Here is a 19,734-nt window from a genome sequence, read left to right as displayed (position 1 = left end):
AGTTCATAGAGGCTACACCAAAAACAGATATTCTAATTTTCAGTACAATCCAGAGAGTCTTTGATATAATTAAAAACTAAATATAAAGCCAAGACACTGTGGTAAAAAATGTCCTACATGAAGGACCTCGGTGGGTGAGACTCCAGTGGAAAGAAGTGCTCATCAATAAAGGAGGGAGGGAAGAGAGAACTTCCAATTTGATTATGGCTTATCTAAATACACTGACAGAGTTTGTGGATCCAAAAGGCTTCCGTAGTCTAGGCAGCTCATGTCAGGAGCCTCAGGAGATCATTGACACCATATATAAGAGTGTTAAATTGTTAAATTAACAACAGGTGTCATTGTGCATAAATTCCCATGCAGGACCTCTGTCCTCAAAGAGTTGTATTATAAGTATGGCTTAGTGCTCCCAAAAGATGTATCATTCTTGGGTGCTTCTTTAAAGTTAATTAAATTTCAGGAAAAAAAAAAAAAAAGGAAGTGAAATTAACTTCGTGGTGCAATGACTTTGAACAGCCCTTGTCTCCACTGTTGAGGAACATTTTTTTTTTCATGCAAATGTTGAACTATTAATATAGAGTTGGTCTTCTGTGAATAAAGTTAATCAAAAATGGATCTTAGTGGAGAATGGGACTGGGAATGGGAAACAGAGGAGGAAGAGGGGTGAGAGTGTGGGTCGGAGAGTGGGTATGGTGGGAAGAATCACTATATTCCTAAAACTATACTTGTGAAATGCAGGAAGTTTGTATTCCTTAAATAAAATGTTTCTTTGGGAAAAAAGAACTTAATATACATTAAATAAGTATATAATGCTAATAAAATTGTCTTCTGAGAGCTTGAGATATCCTGATATTAAAATATATAGTGGGAAACATAAAGGTTAACTGATTTTTTCCTTTTTTTACTGAAAATCATATTCTTAATTATATCCTTCTAACTTGAATTTTAAACACCAATATAACTACATAGAATATATCTCGGTAGATTTTTTTTTTTTTTTTCCTGATCCTTGATCTATGCTCGCCAACAATGTTGCTCCTTCCTCTCTGGTTTCAGAGTGTGAGGTCAGGCCCAGGGCATGTCAACTTTGACCATCAGTCTCCAGTTTGTCCTTCTCAGGTATCAAAACACAATTTTCCACATTACAGATGCTTCTTAATTAGGTGGAGTTGCCACAACTTAGCTAGACCCTGGATCACAGAGAAGCCATCAAGTATTCACTCTTAATAAAGAAGCCTGAGGAAAAATAAGCTGGTGAAATGGACATTTCCTAAGACATACACCTGGAGAGGTTATTCATTTCCCATGTTTGCTTCTTTATGCTCCTGTTGTCCACTATGTACATGTCAGATTGATTTTTAAAAGATCAATTTCAATACATAAGAAAATATTTTTAAATTGGAATTTGTTTTATTAGTGATTTTATGTTTATAAATATGCCTAAACATATATGTGAATGTGTGTATAGTTGGAATTTATATAAACATAGTTTGAATTTAAGTTGTATAATGAATAAACCAATTCTTAAAATAATTTATACCAATTATTTATAAGTAAATTCAATGTGCCATATACCACCAGGAACCAACTACTTAACTAGTTGATTGCAAGTTGGAAACTACTTATTAGTTGTTTAAAATAGTTAGAATAGTTAGTAGTTGAATTCAACTACTTACTAGTAGTTTCACTCATTTTTTTTTCACAATTTTTAGTTTAGAAAATATGTTGAGAAGTAATAAATGTAAAGAAATGTGATGTGCTGCATACATGCTGTGCATATTATGATCTTGATTTTTTGAGATTTTTCCTAGTGTTTTTTGACATATTTGTCCATGTAAATTGTCATGTTTGGCTTTCAAAGTCCAGTGACATGTTTTCACATATTTACTTAAAGTCAGGTACCCCTCCAGCATTCCTTTCAGTTTATTTTTTTAGCCTCTCCTTGAATATTTCAGGTAATAGAATTTTACTAAATTATAGCTCTTCTTATTAGACTATCCTTTCTAAAATGAACCAGAATTTCCCATTTCCAAAACTTTGTCCTGTTAAGCTTAGTGTTTCCCAATTCTGCATTAACTCCTTCCCCCAGAAACCTTTGCCAAGTAAGTATCTTTGATTTCTGTAACTATTTCCAGACTTCATACCATCCTGGCAATTTTCCTATAGGTAGATTATATTTTGTCTATGTCCCTCTAAAATATACTGCTTTATAAAATTACATTTCTTGTCCAGTTACTGCAAGATAATGATTACGGCTTTTATTTTTATGTTAACATAATACAAATGAAAGTTTTACTCTTATGTGTAGGTAAAAGTTTTGTATTAATTTAAATAGATCCCATTTTACAAATGGGAAGTATTATTTGGGGTTGCTTGTCTTGAATTGATCCCTAAGTCAGCTTTTTTCTACAAATTAACAACTGTACATTATTATGTTAAATATATCCTGTGGGCATTTATTAAGTCCATCATTTTCTTATAATGACAATAGAAATTATTTTAATGACAGCATTTATCTTCCTTATTATGTCAACATCCTAAAATGCTTCTGAGAATATACTTTATCTCTGCCCATTAAATTATCACTTTATCTTCCTAAATCCTCTGCTAGAATTCAGGTTTCTCTAGCTCACAAAATGCTTCTGGTTTATTTTTGTACCATATAGTATATATAAAAACAATTTTTAGAACCAAATAATTGAATATGTTTAGTTCTTAGAAGTGAGTAACATGTCTTCTGACAAACATTTTAATGGCCATTTATTTAGTGGCCATTTGTAGATTTTCCCATTCATCCAATTTAAAAAGTAACTCTTTTGTAATAGATTTATGTCTCTTTGGAAGAACAATTAGGAGGAATAAAAAAATACCATTTACTCTTTTTACTTTTACTTTTTTTTTTTTTCATTATGTAAGGGGGAGAGAACAAGATAGAGAAAGAGATAAACAGAGAGAGATGTCTTTCCAATTGTATAAAGTTAATCTTCTTTCAAAGGATTAAAATTCATCTAACACCAACTTAAGCTGTGTTAACATAGAGTAATGTTGGGGCCATGTTTTGTAGTTAATAGGTATTAATAATATCTGTTAGTTATTAATACCTATTAATAATGGTGCCAATAATGCAACTTGAATATTCTTTTCCGTTTACCTCATAGTACAATCACATCACTATTAAAAATCTATGTAGGGGGGCCAGCCCCGTGGCGCAGTAGGTTAATCCTCTGCCTGCGGTGCCCGCATCCCATGTGGGCGCCAGTTCTAGTCCCGGCTGCTCCTCTTCCAATCCAGCTCTCTGCTATGGCCTGGGAAAGCAGTGGAGGATGGCCCATGTCCTTTGGCCCCTGCACCCACATGGGAGACTGGGAAGAGGCACCTGGCTCCTGGCTTTGGACTGGCACAGCTCCAGCCATTGCGGCCATTTGGAGAGTGAACCAACAGATGGAGGACCTTTCTCTCTCTCTCTCCCTCTCACTGTCTGTAACTCCACCTCTCAAATAAATAAATAAAATCTTTAAGAAAAACTATATAGTAACCACCACTGGGTATTCATTTTTTATTGTAATCTATCATTCTATTAACAGAATTATCAATGACTGTTGTGAATTTCAAACTGGCACCAAGCAAAAAATTCCCAGGATAAGAAAATCTATAAAAGAGAACAATATATGCAAGAACTAAGATTTGCTAAGCTTTAAAAATGTGATGTCTGAGAAAAAGTAAAGAGTTCATTTCAATAAATCAAAATGATTTTTCAATATCGTGTAACTACAGTAGCCACAGTAAATTTTGTTTCTGAATTATTTACAATTTAAAAGCATTTACAACCATCTCCATTTAGAAATAGATTTTTACTTCTTCTGAATACATGGAATTTCCATGGGGAAATGATAATATTAAGTTACTTTGAAATTGCAATTAAAATTGTGTTAATTTCTTTATGAATCTTCCAAAAGATGTTGTGTAAAACAGTACCACTAATTTCTAAGTTTTAAAAATCTAAACTGTGTTTCTTTTTATTTTGATAAGTGTCTAAAATTCCTTATTTAAAACCTTAAGTCTAGTCGAGTTTCACAACTCACTTATTTAAGGGTTTAAGAGCAGTAACAAGTACATACATTCATATTTTGCAGCATCTCCAGGGATGTCTGGAGTAGCTCCTTTATACTACCATGTCTGCCACAGCACATGGCTATTCACATGAAGTCGAAAAAGATTGTAAATAGCATCACACTGATTACATGAAATTTTGCTGATAATTGAGTTTGCAATAATCTTAGAAGAATTTCAGTTTTCAGAGACTTTTGTATTTTAGAATTATAAGACATTGTAGAAATAGACTAAAAATAATTGCCCTGCAATTTTAAAATGTGTACATATACTTGTGTTCTCTCTCTCATCCATCTCATCCATCTCCCCCATCCATGTACATACACATACACCTGGGATGAGTAAATAGTTTCATTGGAAGACAGGCCAAGCCCACTTGTTTATGTTCACAGCTTATAATAACAGTTTTTAGTGAACTAAATAAATCCACAAGTGAATAGGAACTGTGTAGTATTCTGAGGGCTTTTTTTTTTTTTGCTTAAATTTTGTAATCTAAATATGAAAGTGAGCTATAATAATTTAATTACATTCACATAAACTTTTTCTTACTGCCCTTGATGTCATTTTAGTTTAAGTTAATATTATAATTGCTTCCATTTGTAATACCGTTTTATGTTAAAATTTCTGAAAGAACATGCAGGCAAATCTCTAACTGTCCAGTTACAATAGTAACTATTCCTACCTATAGACATATTAATATTAGTTGTAGCATTAATAATAAAAATTCAAGCCATTATTGTTCCTTCCAAGGATGGTTTATAATTTTGTTGCTTTCTTTTTGTTTGCTTTCTTTGGTTTTACATCAGAAAGACACTAATTTCTAGACTTGCAAATTATTTAATTTTTTTTTAAATTTTGATGAACGGGAAATAGCTTCACGTTTTTATAGGTACAGTTCAGTTTTTTTAGCATATATACGCAGCATAAACCAGACAACCAGCCTTTCTATTTTTTTTTTTTTCTCAGTGTTTATAGCTTCCTAACTCCTCTCTTCTGTTCTTTATCTGGTTAAAGTTACAAAATTCACAGTTGAGTGCTTCTTTTCCCCACTCTTTATCCTTATATTCATTCAGGTGCCTAGAGTACACTGCAGAATATCTTTCAAATCTGTCTCTACTTACTTTGCCATTGCCTTCAGCTCAGGCATTCATTATTCTATCATGACTAGACTTTGCATAACTGATGAAAATTAATCTTTCCAAAATATGAGAAAGTTTCAAAATATTCAGGGAAAAATGTATATTATAAATGTCTTCTAATTCCATTTTCCCTAAACATTTTGAAGATTCTGCTTGACCCTTGCTTAAAATCCTTTAGTGGTTCCCTGTTGACAACACAAAGGCTGTGCCACATTACAGCTTTGCTTCCTGGCCACTTCTCTGTCTTCACTTCCAATCACTTCCTTCCATCCATCACACTCCACAACATAACCGTCCAGATCCACTTTACTGTCTCATGCTTCTATATACTTCTAAAATTTCTGCTGCCTTCTGTTCTTTTTGTGCTCAGATAGGTTCAGCATCACGCAGTGCAAGTGTTATGGTCCCCATAAATTCTTCTAGACAGAATGGCTTACTAACCTTTTTGTGCTTCTGCACTTTGTATTCTCTGTGAGCCCCTAGGAGTCTGTGTCACAGTTGTTTGTTTACATAACATATCCTGCTTTCCTCACTTCTTTTTAAACTTAGTATGTATCTTGGTGTCTGGCACATTGGACGTCACACTTTTTGAAAGAATTGTGCTCTTGTCCTAAAAATTGCTGTTCTTTTTCCCTCAAAGTCTTAATATTTTCCTCCTTTAACTTCAGCAGTGAGTGAATGATATTTTCTAAATTTATTGCTGTAATTAATATTCATTTATGATATATTCAAAGCACTTAGTCATAGATAGTTGTCAGAATCTGCTGTATAGGTTGAGGCCCCTACTGAAAGAAAACTTCCCATGTTACTTAAAAGATGCAAGCACTTTTTCTTATAATGCCTACTACTTTTCACCCCCCGCCGTGAGGAATGTTCTGCTGAAGTTCATTCACAGTTTTTTAACGTTCATGGCTGTTTTAGCTTGATCTTCAGATTCAACAGACACCATCAATTCAGACCCATAGATTAACTCCAAAGAGTCTGATGGCTTTTTATTTAAACGATATCACTCTGCCATACAGTGTTCCTTCTATTAAAGAAAGATAGCTTTGTCCTGAAGGTAACCTTCTGACTTCACACTCATTTTGATGGTTTCTAATCTGGTTTATCCTTCGGTGCAGTTTTTTTTGTTTTATTTTGTTTTTTAGGTGGGGGGAATGTGGTTTTGAAAGTAGAAACTGACTTCCTGCCACTAGTAAGTATGAACTTGAAAGGGCTGCCAGGCTTTAGAGAATGGTTTGCTCAGCTATTTCCATTTTGTTTACTGCCTGGGTCTGTGCCACCTCGCATTGTCTGCCTCATTAATCACAGGAATTTGTATCTTAGCCACTCAGCTGATTTCAGCTTTCAGCAATGCAGAAATTTCATGGAAAAATGTATTATAAAAAAAACCTATATATGGATTTCAAAAATTTTTGCACCAAATTAAACTTTTAATTCCATTTTCCATGAACTTTCTGAAGTACCCTAAATACAGTTCCAAAAGTTCTTCTTAGATCTCTACCATACTGTGCTCTGTCCTTGTCAGCCCTCTTATGTTTATTGCCTATTATCACTTGCTCTTTGTATACTATAAGTCAGTATGACTTGCAGTATTGATCAGAATTACTGCTGAGTTTGTTTTCTAGTGAAATGTTCCAATAATGTTCTCAAATTCCAAACTGATTTTTCTTGGGAGATTATTTGGGGAGCTACTTATTAATTGCCAAGGCGTGCATTATCATAGAATATGAATAAGATATACCAAACTCAGTATCATTTCTTCCATTTTCAAATTTGCTCTGAATCTGTCCTCTTTATTTTTCAAAGTTGTTGATAATTTTCTTTTGATATTTATCTATCTTACAATCTTATCCCAACCATTCCGGTCCCACTTTCAAATACTGCCTATGCTCTGGTCATCCATCCCTCAAGCTATTCTCTTCAGTTCTTGTTGTTGCAGTTTATTTTCCTTAAACTACTGATTCTTGTCCTGTGTCTTGCAGGGATATTCAGTCCTCCAAGTAGGAATTAACCATCACAATCTTTCTCATGATAATTTGTAGGTCACCACCCTATTAGTGTTGAATTATTTATGTAGCTCCACAGCAAACAGAGTGAGCTTTTGAGGTAGATGAACTTACAGATAATATTATCTCATGTATTACTGTAAATTTCTTAGTGCTAACACTATTCTTTGCTTATAAGAAGATATCGAAAATAAATTATGATGTTTGCACTGGAGGATGCTGAACCTATCTGTGCACAGAAAGGAGAGAAGTAAAGTTCATTCCAGGCAACAGAAATTTTGGGGTATATAGAAGCATAGATAGTAAAATATATCCAGACTGTTAGGTTGTGGGATGTGAAGTATGGAAGGAAGTGATGATACTTTATTACTCCCCAAATGCCCACAGTAACTGGAGCTGGACCCTAAGGGTGGTCTCAGGAGCCAGGAATGCAACCCAGGTTTCTTACACAGGTGGAATGCACCCAGCTGCTTGAGCCAACTCTTGTTGCCTCTCAGGGTCTGCATTGGCAGCAAGCTGGAGCCAGAACTTGACCATTGGCACTGATACAGGACATGGGCATCTTAAACACTAGGCCAAATATCTGCCCTTGATTATGTAACTTTTGAAGATAGATAAACCCCACCACCACCACCAAATTTCCTCTGCTTGTTTTCTTACAGTCAAAGTTTTTCTGTTTTTGTTTTTTTTTCTGAGGGAAATTAATTAGTTCATTCTTATCGCAACTAATTAGGTAAAATATTGGTAAAGGTGTGAGACTCTGTAGAGTTGAAATGACAGTGACCTTTCACAAAATATTGACTTTAAGTACTTTTGTAAGTTTCAATAATATGGTTTTATCTGTTTGTCATCATTCATTTACAACAAAGCAGTAATAAGCTTTTATATTTTTCTTACAATGAAATAATATTTGTGAAAATTATGAATGTTTCTTTTCTGTAGGAATTTCTTAGAAATATGTTTTTTTAAATATCTGTGACAAATGAATATAAAGACCTGTTTTTCCTAATTTTTATTTCAAGTTGCTATTATTAAACTAATACACAGAATGTCAGTAAATAATTCTTTATATCAAGATCTTATTATCTAAATTTACACAAATACCTATCTGAATTATAGTCCTTTGGTCTTTTAGTTTTCCTTTGTCACAATTCAAATAATAGTGTAGCCAACAAGTGATAAATGTCCCATTAATCTTTCTGATTCTCTAACTCCTGAGCTGGAGAATTGTTGAGTTACACCAGTTGGCTCTTAATTGAGGTTTCTACATCTGCCTCTTGTTTCATTTGTTAACTGTCTGCCCGAAGATTGGATAAGATGAAACACTAGTGCCTTTTTATAGCTTGTGTTGTCTGTCTGTACAGTAAGAATGGGCTTGTTAGGAAAATAATCGCAAAAGAATATTGATCCACTACCTACAATAAATATATATGCTAGTGACTAGAAGGCATTTGAAACTGTTTATTAAAATCACCTTAAGAAAAATAACCAGTTTTGTTATTACTTTCCATTTAGAAACAATATAAAACCATGTCATTTGTTATTATAAGATGCTTCTAATGATTCCATTTGTACAGGGAGACAGAGACAAGACACAGAGAAAGAAGCAGCCTGTTATTTTAATTTAAAAACACACCAAAAAATCTTTTAAAATATTTTTTAAATTAGCAAACATTTTGATTAAGAATTCTCTTCCAGGCCGGAGCCACGGCTCACTTAGCTAATCCTCCACCTGTGGCACCGGCACCCCTGTTTCTAGTCCTGGTTGGGACGCGGGATTCTGTCCCGGTTGCTCCTCTTCCAGTCCAGCCTTCTGCTGTGGCCCGGTAAGGCAGTGGAGGATGGCCCAAGTGCTTGGGCCCTGCACCCACATGGGAGACCAGGAGGAAGCACCTGGCTCCTGGCTTCGGATCAGCACAGCGCGCCAGCCAGCTGTAGAGGCCATTTGTGGGGTGAACCAATGGAAGGAAGATATTTCTCTCTGTCTCTCTCTCTCTCACTGTCTAACTCTGCCTGTCAAAAAAAAAATTATCTTCCAGAGATTGTTAATAATCCTTGGTTATAGCTCTATGTTGGCACTTTTAAAAACTGCCAATTATGACCTACTTTCTTCATACCTACAAGTGTGTGTGTGTGTGTGTGTATTGTATGGTATTATACAACCATCACCCTTTTAATTGGAAAAACGTATTGAATAATTAATGTTTCAACCGTTTATAGGAGGAATATTTTCTGACCCATAGGATGGGAATAATGGTACTTTGTCACAGAGTATTATGAGAATTAAATGAGACACCATGTTCCTGAGGAACTTAACACAGTTTACAGCAGATAGTAAGCGATTAATGCATAGTAGGCATTTTTACATACATATTGTTACATTCAGTTTGGGTTTTTTTAATAGCAAAAAATATTTTTTTAAAACCTAGGATTTACAGAAGTTTCCAGAGAAGCCATACAAAAGGTCACAAGGTTTTTTGAATGGGGTAATCTGCACTTGACAGCAAAGTAACAATCTAAGTAGTGAGGACTGTGATGTGTGTTTAATTGAACCATTTTGGTTCCATCAAACTTAGCCACTTATAGAGTCTAAATAAAGTTAGACTTGGCTAGAGAACGTATTTTTAAAGAACTTGTTAGCATCTTTCAACCTATGCAATTAGATCACCATAAAAAGGGGGAAAGGAGCCCATAAAATTAAAACATACTCCCTCCTCCAAGAAATAAAATAAAATAAAAACAGCCGCACCCGTAGAGCTAACCATGACAACTACCTTCATTCCCAGTGCTTTATACTTAAAGTATGATGGGGGAAATGAATAAAAGCAGAGGAGCCACTGCTTTTAAAGGTTTTTTTGCAACAATCCAGATGATATTTCTAGCCTCTACTCTTGCTTTACAGACAATGAATTAAGACAAGATATAGGTTTGCTGATGTGCATTTATTCACCAAAGGACTGATGATGTCTGCACTTTTATTCTGTAGTGATTCTAGAACTGTGTCCATTAAATGCAAGCAAAAATGGAAGATGTCTTGGCAGCCAGAAGTAGAGCATACTTGATGATCACATTGATTTAAGTCTTTATGCATGGCTGTAGCCTCGTCTGTGCTCTAGCTGTTTCAATGGCTTGGGTTTCCTTGATCTTTCATCGCTCCCCTATGTCATTTTGCTAACAAATCACCTGGAGTGGGAGCACTTTTCTTTAATTTTTGTAAACATGTACTTTCAGTCCACTCTGTAATCACAGGCTTATTCACCATTAACCATAATATTCATCAAGTAAACAGTAGTTAGAACACAGTTCCATATAAACAAAGGCTAAAAACAACAATCATATATTCAATTGATTTTCTTGCTACTATCTATTCCAAGATTGGAAGAACTTATAAGCTATGCAAAATTACCTATCTGTAAGTTAATTTACTTTTATCTTTTGGAAGAACATTTAGACAGATCTTCAATAATTATTATTCTTTGATCATGGAGACGATCACATAGCAAACGTCACTGGAACAAAACAACTCTATCTGGCTCTATAGTTTCAATAACTGTCCTGCATCTTGTTAAAATATTTTAAGTACCTTGACCAAATAAAGTAAGTGAAAAAATGAAATAAAACTATTAAGGTTTTTCACATCATCATGACTGCCTGAATATTTTTAAATTAATATTGTAAAATATAACTTGATGTATGGTTTCATTCATTTTATTTTAGAGTTAGTTTTTTTAAAGAAAGTTTTGTAGATGATGGATTGATGTCATATGATGATTTCTGCCATTGTATTTCAATTGGTTGTAACCTTTCTTTGTTGCAGGCCTCGTTTGTATGAAGTCTAGCACATCGGTAGTGGAGCTTGTTATGCTGCTTTGTTCTCAGGTACAAAATCTCATTCACTTGATTGCATTAAACTATAAAATGTTTTTATGACTAATAAGATGTAGGTGCATATATAAATGCATATTTATATATTGTCAAAATGCTCATCTTTAATCCTATAGATGGGGAAAATAATGTATCTGGAGATAAATTAACATGTGGATTATTTTCCCATGAAACTGTTGTCTTAGTCTTCCTCTTTTCTTCCACTGTCTTCTAGCTGTATTTCTCTCTCTCATCCTTCCTGTCTTCCATTGTTCCTTATTTTTTCTTTACCTCTTCACATGGAATGCATAAAACAATGTATGGAGAGTAGAATTAGAGGAGTTCATTTTAGGGCAAAAGAATTTTGAAATTCATGCATAATTTTTCATAATATACATTTCTCATGAACTTTTTGAATTCCATTCATTTACATATCTCAGAAAATTTTGCTACAAAATAAACTAAGCTTTTAAGTATATTTACCATGGACGTTTGGAGGTAATCTTGGATATGTATGAACGTATTTGTGTGTATATTTGTTATAGGTTCTCTGAGCCTTCTTTATGTCTCACTTTTTTAAAATGTCATAGCATAACAGAATTTTTAGGTTTGTTATCATTTTATTTTTTCTATTCTATTAGATGAGAGGAGTAAAAACTTTTCAGGTGACAAAAAACAAAGAACTCGTTGAGTGATCTTTAATATGATACCTTGCTGTTTTCTCTTTTTTTATGTGTGATCTGTATGTTAGTAAATTTTAAAAAATCTACTTAATCTATTTATCTTTAATAATCACAATTAAAGATATAATTGTAATTGTTGTGTATTATGTCTGCTCAACAATCCAAGAAAGTAAAAATTAACGCATATGTTATTGTTTTTCTGATAACTAAAATAAGAAGCTAATAGTATTACTTCTTCTCACCATCTCTGTCCAGTCTCCTGCTGATCACAATTATCATGGAATATTACATATTTTGTAAATTAAGAATGAAAAGAGAGCTTCTATGTGTTTATAATAAGTACTTAGTACATTTCTCCATTGTTTTCTCAAGAAAAACAAAATATACATAACTCATTTCTAGTTACTGTCTTGAAATCTTCCCCAGAAAACTAACTCCCAAATAAATAACACTATATTTTTAGTTGATCCTTTAAAACATCACCAAAAATGAACAAAAACCTTACCTATTGACTTCCAGTTTTCAGGTGTGTTTTCTTCAAGGATATATTCTTGGGGAAATTATTTGGTCCATTTCCCCCTTGTTAACCAGGAGGAATATTGGAAAGGAAGAAGTTTAAAGAAAACAATATCCCTGGCAGAAGTTTTATCTTCGTGGCATTTGAAAATTTTGTCACGTAATGTTAAAGTCTTGAGTTCAAGAGACATGCAGAGAGACCTGTCTGGCCTTCTTAGCTTCGTGATGATGCACATTCTTAAAAATTACTTTTATGGAAAGAAAGAGTGTAAAAAGCTTTCTTCTCTAGCCCTGAGTTTCCCTACAGTTCAGAGATATAAAGAGGAATGTAGCATTAGGATCTAGTGTCTTTGATGGCCTCATCATCTAATCATAGGTCTAACATTACTCATTTGCTGGCTCCAGGAATTCCTGCCATTAAGGGCCCTAGAGATGAAACTTTGCCTCAGATATTGATTGAAAGGAAGAGTGAGAAATTCAAGCTCTCTATGCAGTGCACTTTCTTGCAGTGTTTCAACAAAGAAATATAAACATGGCTCTCAGTTTGATTTTTTGAATTTTTAAAATAACTCAAATTGTTAAACACTTTGAAATACTGACGTATTTTAAGTGGGTAGTTGATTAAATGTACCTCATTTAAGGGACTTCAAAGTATTCGTGTTTAGAGCTCTGATTTTGTTATTTATGCTTTCTATAAGATTTTTTAAAGCAACAAATGAGGAACCCTCCTAAATTCCTATTCACAAACTAGAAGTTTACTATTGTGTGAAGTTTACAAAACCGTTATTGTAGACCATTAATTGTCCACTGATGTCTAAAACCTTGATTTTAAGGACACACACACAAATGGATGTCTTCAAACTTTCCTAAAATAGTCTGCCATTTTTCACATAATGATTTATATCCTATTTTTACCAATTAGCAGAGAGCAACCATAGAAGCAGCAGACCCCTGATAAGGAGAAACAAATACAGTTAATTGTGCTGTAGAGATTGCTTGGCGCAACTCTCTCCAGAGCAGCATTCTCATCTCAGGCCTTAATGCATTTCTTCTACAATGGAGATGATCCCTGTAGAGTTAGCTTCGTTCTGTAGGCTGTCTTTGTGCCAAGACAGAAGACAATCGAATGAATCTTTAACGCTGCAGAGTTCTAACTTCCTTTTGTTTTATTCTACTGTCAGGCTTTGTCAGTATTGATAGCTCCTTGTTTGGATGAGCAGTATTATTACTAGTAAACATAGTTAAAAATCTAAATGAGTAACTATCTTGATGAACTATATTAATACATGTTTCCTCCCAGAATGAAATAAAACTAAATTATAATAGACATTGTGATTTAATTCTTCCTTAAAATAAGCTGCAGTACAGATGGTATTTTTTAGCTTATTTATTTGCATAAAATGTACTTCTCTTTTTCCAAATTTAGATAAACCCTTGAAACAAAATTTTTTTTGGCAAGAATAGGTATATAGGGATTAAAAAAGGAAAAGAAAATGGGACATCTTGTTCTTTGTTGTAACACATTAGATGCTTTCTTTGTATACTTTTCATTTTGGGAGTTTCATGTTAACTCCCACATATTATTAAGGATGTTAACTTTCCTTTTCATCTGAGCTCCTAAATAAACTTACTCTTGCAATATTTTGTGTCCAAAATATGGTCTAAATTTACATGAGATCCTATTACAAATGTCTGAAGGTACTTGTCAAGGATAATTCAGTTCATATGCGAAGGCTTTTAAACTCCAAGGGACATGCCATCCAGTCTACCCCCCAGTGGGTATTTACATCTCTGTAGAAAATGTTTTTTAAGTTTTAAAAAGAAGCACTTAGTATTATCTTTATGATGTATTTATTGTTCTACAAAAGCCCAAAACATAACTTTTTCCATGTAAACCATATGACACAAAAATAAATTTTAAGAATTAACTATGGATTCTTCACTTTTCATTTGTATTAAAGTTGTAGTTAACAGTATCTTTTAAAAAAGTTTGGTTTTCTGACATTTCCAAGTGCAATGACTATAGTAAAATCCTCAGTATGTGTATTGTATTTGACATAATACAAGTGCTTAATCCATTGAGCACTTCCTCCAAATTCTTCAGTGTATCCCAGGTTAGATCCTGCCCTCTACCATAGATTTTTTTTTTCAGGTTTTACAATCAGTCGTACTTGAGGTGCTTTATATTATTCTCTATATGTACTCCCTTTTCCATTACATTATTGTTAGTATATTGGGCTCTGATGAATAGCAGATTTAGTTTTCCAGTAAACATTTTTAGGTACTCTAATAGTTTCTAATTATTTCCAGATTTTTTAAGGAAGTCTCCATGAGAGGTACAACAACCAAAAAAAAAAAAAAAAAAAAAAGAAAGGAAGAAAGAAAGAAAGAAAACTGAAAACTGAGTGATGTTATCCCATAGGATTTCTTTAAGTTTTCAAAAGTAAAGCTTAGCAGATGTCATTGCATTTTTCTGTGCCTTATCTGTCCATAGAAATGTTTTATAAATTGTAAATTTCATGTAAAAAAATTAGGTCTCTTAGTACTTAAGTGCTTTCTAAGTTGAAGCACTGATTAAGCGAATGCATGCTTAATCAATCATTTTTATCCTCATTAAAACCCCTCAATATGTATACATAACATAAAGTCTCTTGGTTTAGGATCTGTGTATGAAGTTACCAGCATGAATTATTTTGTGGTTTTGACTTTTTTCTCTTCTAAATCTTCATGTACTTAAAATAAAGAGGAGTTAGTGACTTCACTGATGTGATCAAGGCACAACTAAAAACTTCTAAAGACAACGCTTACAAAAGAACCACAATTGAAAAACAACCTTCCTTTTTTATGACTTGGCCTTTGAACATTTAAATTTTATACTTTTTCTCCAATCTGATGTAGTTTAGTCAGATGGTACAAAAGAAAAATGTATACCTTTCTTCTTCTAAGCATAATAAGTTAAACATTGAAGTACAAAGAAACAGATAAGATCAATATAGGAGCCTGTTAAAGAATATTCATTCCTAATTACTCAATATTGCAGAAATTTTTGGTGTATATCCTAAGAAGATTATAAGAAAACCAGGGATGTATTACATGGTTTTTTTTTCAGTCTTTGGATATATATATATGTTTTTTTTTTAAAGATTTATTTATTTATTTGAAAGTCAGAGTTATACAGAGAGAGGAGAGGCAGAGACAGTGGTCTTCCATCCAGTGGTTTACTCCCCAGATGGCTGCAACGGCCCAAGCTGCGCTGATCTGAAGCTAGGAGCCAGGAGCTTCTTCCAGGTCTCCCACGCGGGTTCAGAGGCCCAAGGACTTGGGCCATCTTGTGCTGCTTTCCCAGGCCATAGCAGAGAGCTGGATTGGAAGAGGAGCAGCTGGGACTAGAACCAGCACCTATATGGGATGCTGGCGCTTCAGGCAAGGGCATTAACTTGCTGCACTGCAGCACTGGCCCCAGACTTTGAATATATTATGAACTACTAATTGCAATGCTAAAATTATATCACCAATAATAGCAGCAATATTTTTCTGTAATATTGCTAGATAAACAACTAAACACTTATTTTTGTAGATTGTCCAAGTTTTGCTTGTAATGAGACAAGACAGTAGATAATTGTATAATTACGGAGAAATAAGAAAACAAGCTAGTAAATTGTCAGCATCCATGGCCTCTTTTTGTATCTTGACCATGAAACAGAAGTATTCAGCATATACTGCTAAAAGCTTATGAAGATGTAGGCTTAACAAAGGAATATAAACAGCAACAATCAGATGTGAAACACAAGGGCAGCCTCACCCACTCAAACTTTAACTTGAACTCGTTCCTTTATGTAATTTGATAAAGACAAAATATACCCTGAAATCTATATTTGGTGATCTTACTCATTTCTCTCTGATTATTCCCTTAGCAATCCATTACGAATTTTAAGAACACACTTAAAGTCTTCATCAGTCACAGATCAGTTGTGGGCTTGATTGTAACATTTTAAAAAATATATTCCTTCCTTCATTCCACACCTCAAAATTTATTTCCACAAAGAATTAATAACTCACTACCTGACAGATCCACAGTGGCTATAAGTGTTACATCTAAAATGATGTAACTAAGCAGTTTCAGCCTGCCACTGTTAGAGAACCTGCAGCAGTGAAACATGACCTTTGGGATGCTGTCTTCTGGAAGGATAAATAGGTCTTCAGTGGGTCACAGTTCAAAGGGGGACTGTTTAAGCAGGTTGATTATCAGTGGATAGTGTAATCAATGGTAGGCTTATAGGTAAAGAAATTCAATTATTAGATGGCCTACATATACCTTTTAACTTTCTTCAGTTATCAAATATAAGAGGAAGTATATTTTTAAAAGTCTCAGGTATTTTCAGTGGTTTTTCAGTAATTTGGAATCTGATGTAGGTGTATGTAGTTCGATAGATATGTCCATCATTAAATCCAGATCATGATTTCTGTAAAAATTTGTTTAAAAAGTCAAGTTACTGGAACTTCAGTCTGTCTGTCAGAGTGTCCCTTAAGTACCCCTTAGCATGCTTTATTTCTATTTCCATAGCTCTTATTCTCAACTTTCATCTCAGAAAGAATACACAGGACATGAGTGCATGCACTGTAGGGAAAATCTTAATGTACAGCAGAAGGAGGACTTCACAAATACTGGATGGAAGCTCTGTATCATTCCCTCTGCATTTCCACTTGATTGTCTAACAGTGATGCTCAGCTGAGAGCATGTCGGGCAAAATCCAACATTTTAAAACACAACCATGACATCACTTTAGAGAATTCTGCACCTGACCTCATGTATACATTATAGTCAAAACAAGGCACTCAGCAAAGTTTATTCAGCATCACCAAGCGAAAAGAGACCCTCCTACCCACCCTTCAGCTGTCATATATATCTTTTCCACTCATGTTCTGATTCCTCCACTCAAGCCTGCTACTGTAGTGCTTTGTTACCCTGAACACATCACTTTTTTCTCACTGTAGTATGTATGGTATGTCATGTTTATTGATGGTTCAGTGTACAGAAATGCTCTTTCATGCAGAAAATTACTAAAAATATTGTATAGAATGACCACAGGCTATATGTACATGTGTATAAGGTATGTTTGAACTTGGGTTTAATCCCCCAAGATATATCATTATGCACATGATTCCAAAAACTGAAATTCAAAATACTTTTCCAAGCATTGTGGAGAAGGAATAATCAACCTCTCTTACATATGAATAAAAATTAAGCAAGAGGTTGAAATAACATAAGGCATAGTGATTATAGTCAATTTGGGTCATAATAAAGATTTTAAATTGTTAGAAAATATAACTAAAATTATATTATACCAAAAATAGATATTTGGAAGTAAAATAAAAGGATAACAATAAGAAATATGAAAAAATGTATTATACTAATTTACTATAAAAATACTATATAAATATTATAAACTATTATACAACATTTTCTTATACTAAAATGCAGATAAAATTTTGAAGAGATATAAAAAAATAACAGTAGGAAGTAGTCAATAAATTTATTTGTACTGTGTCTTGTTGAGAATTTTTGCAGAACCTTTTGCAACAGAAGGGCTGGCTCTAATATTTACTATGATACTCAATTGTTTTAAACATTCCTGAATGTAAATTTAAAGAATGAGAGAGCATATAAGTTACTTTTGATAATTTCTATAAGGTGTTTTCTTAATTTCTTTTATCTCAGCTCCTATAATTTTTTTTTCTTAATTTAAATGTGTATCCATTTATTTATTTATTTGAAAGAGTGACAAAGAGAAAGGGGGAGAGAGAAAAAAGGAGAAAAGTCTTCTACCTCCTGGTTTCACTCCTCAAATAACTGCAACAACCTGGTCTTGGTCAGGCCAAAACCAGAAGCTAAGAACAACATCCTGGTCTCCCATGTAGGTGGCAGCAGGCTATTCTCTGCTGTTTTCCCAGGTATTTCACAGAAAACTGTATTCGAAGCAAAGCAGCTCGGACTCAAAATGGCACTCCAATATGGGATGCTGGAATCACACTTGGTAGCTTACCTGATGCACCACCATGTTGTGCCCTAATAAATTTTTAGGCACCTTTGTGTTATAAAATATTTTGCCTAAGCTAACTATAATACATATATGTCCACGCAACACTAGCATCCCTGTGAATTCCTTAGCCATCCAAGTGATGGTTAGAAAATTATGGATAAACAAAAGTTCAGAGTTTGTCTGTTTAAAAATGGGAAAATAAAAGAGAAAAGCACAGTCCTTTTTGTCCTGTGTCTTCAGCTTCTCATAATTCTAATAAAATTCAAAGGAATCAGTAAGCGTTGACCACCTGGGAACCACCCATGAGTACTAGATTGTCTGTGACAAGAGATAAGGTTTGTAGCATATTCTGATGTGCTGATTTCTCTAGGAACTGATGATAAGCCTATATCCCTAACCTGAGTCCATTTTCCATACTTTGCAATAAAATCCTTCCTTTCCCATCCTTCTGTTTTATTTTGCTTTATTTGTTTTCCTCCATTTTATTCTCCTTCAAGAGAGCAAAGGCACATCACAACAATTTGAAAACAGTGAAAACAATATGTTTATATCTCACAGTCCTCCCACTCTTATTTGCTTTCTCTTCTGTGCATTTGAAGATACTTTATTTGTATTTGCTATTATGTAAGAACTAATTTTCTGTGTCCTTTTTTTTTTTACCCATTGTACACTTCTTCACAATCATTTTTCCTCTGTTTTTCTTCATGTTCATTAAATAATTTTACATTATAGGAGGTCACAAAAATAACACAGAGTCTCACATACCCTTCTCCTAGTCATTTACTGCCTTCATCTTTATAAGTACAGGACAACATGAAAACTCGGAAATTGATTTTTAGTATAAAACAGTAAACTACTGTATAGATTTTTTTCATGTCTCTCTGTATTTTAAAGATGTATTTATTTATTTAAAAAGCAGACTTAGAGAGAGAGAAAGCTCTTCCATCCTCTGGTCCACCCCCCAAATCCTTACATCAGCGAAGCTAGGCCAAGGCAGAGATAGGAGCCAGTAATTCTTCTGTCCAGATTACCCACATGAGTGGCAGGAACTCAAGCAGTTGAGCCATCATCTGTTGCCTCCCAAGTGAGTTAGTAGGAAGGTGAATTAAAATTGGAATCACAGGAGCCATTGTCATGGCTCACTTGGTTAATCCTCTGCCTGCGGCACCAGCATCCCATATGGACACCAGGTTCTAGTCCCAGCTACCCCTCTTCCAGTCCAGCTCTCTGTTGTGGCCAGGGGGAGGGGGCAGTGGAGGATGGCCCAAGTGTTTGGGCCCCTGCCCCCGCGTGGATGACCAAGAAGAAGCACCTGGCTTGGTGCAGCGCCGGCTGTGGCGGCCATTTGGGGAGTGAACCAACAGAGGGAAGA

At 34.3% G+C, this 19,734-nt stretch overlaps 1 protein-coding gene across 5 annotated transcripts in view; it reads left to right on the top strand.

Moving 5' to 3' along the window:
• NBEA (neurobeachin) overlaps positions 1-19,734 on the top strand; it is a 731,002-nt gene that overhangs the window by 334,844 nt on the left and 376,424 nt on the right. For all 5 annotated transcript variants that reach the window (XM_062194378.1, XM_062194375.1, XM_062194377.1 and 2 more), the window contains exon 34: positions 11,076-11,137. In XM_062194378.1, the coding sequence (XP_062050362.1) occupies positions 11,076-11,137 (62 nt within the window). The remainder of the gene's footprint in view (positions 1-11,075; positions 11,138-19,734) is intronic.

Source organism: Lepus europaeus, chromosome 6 (assembly GCF_033115175.1).
Source record: "Lepus europaeus isolate LE1 chromosome 6, mLepTim1.pri, whole genome shotgun sequence".
Taxonomy (NCBI): domain Eukaryota; kingdom Metazoa; phylum Chordata; class Mammalia; order Lagomorpha; family Leporidae; genus Lepus; species Lepus europaeus.
Note: the sequence above shows the minus strand (reverse complement) of the source record. Positions and strands in the feature narration are given on the sequence as shown.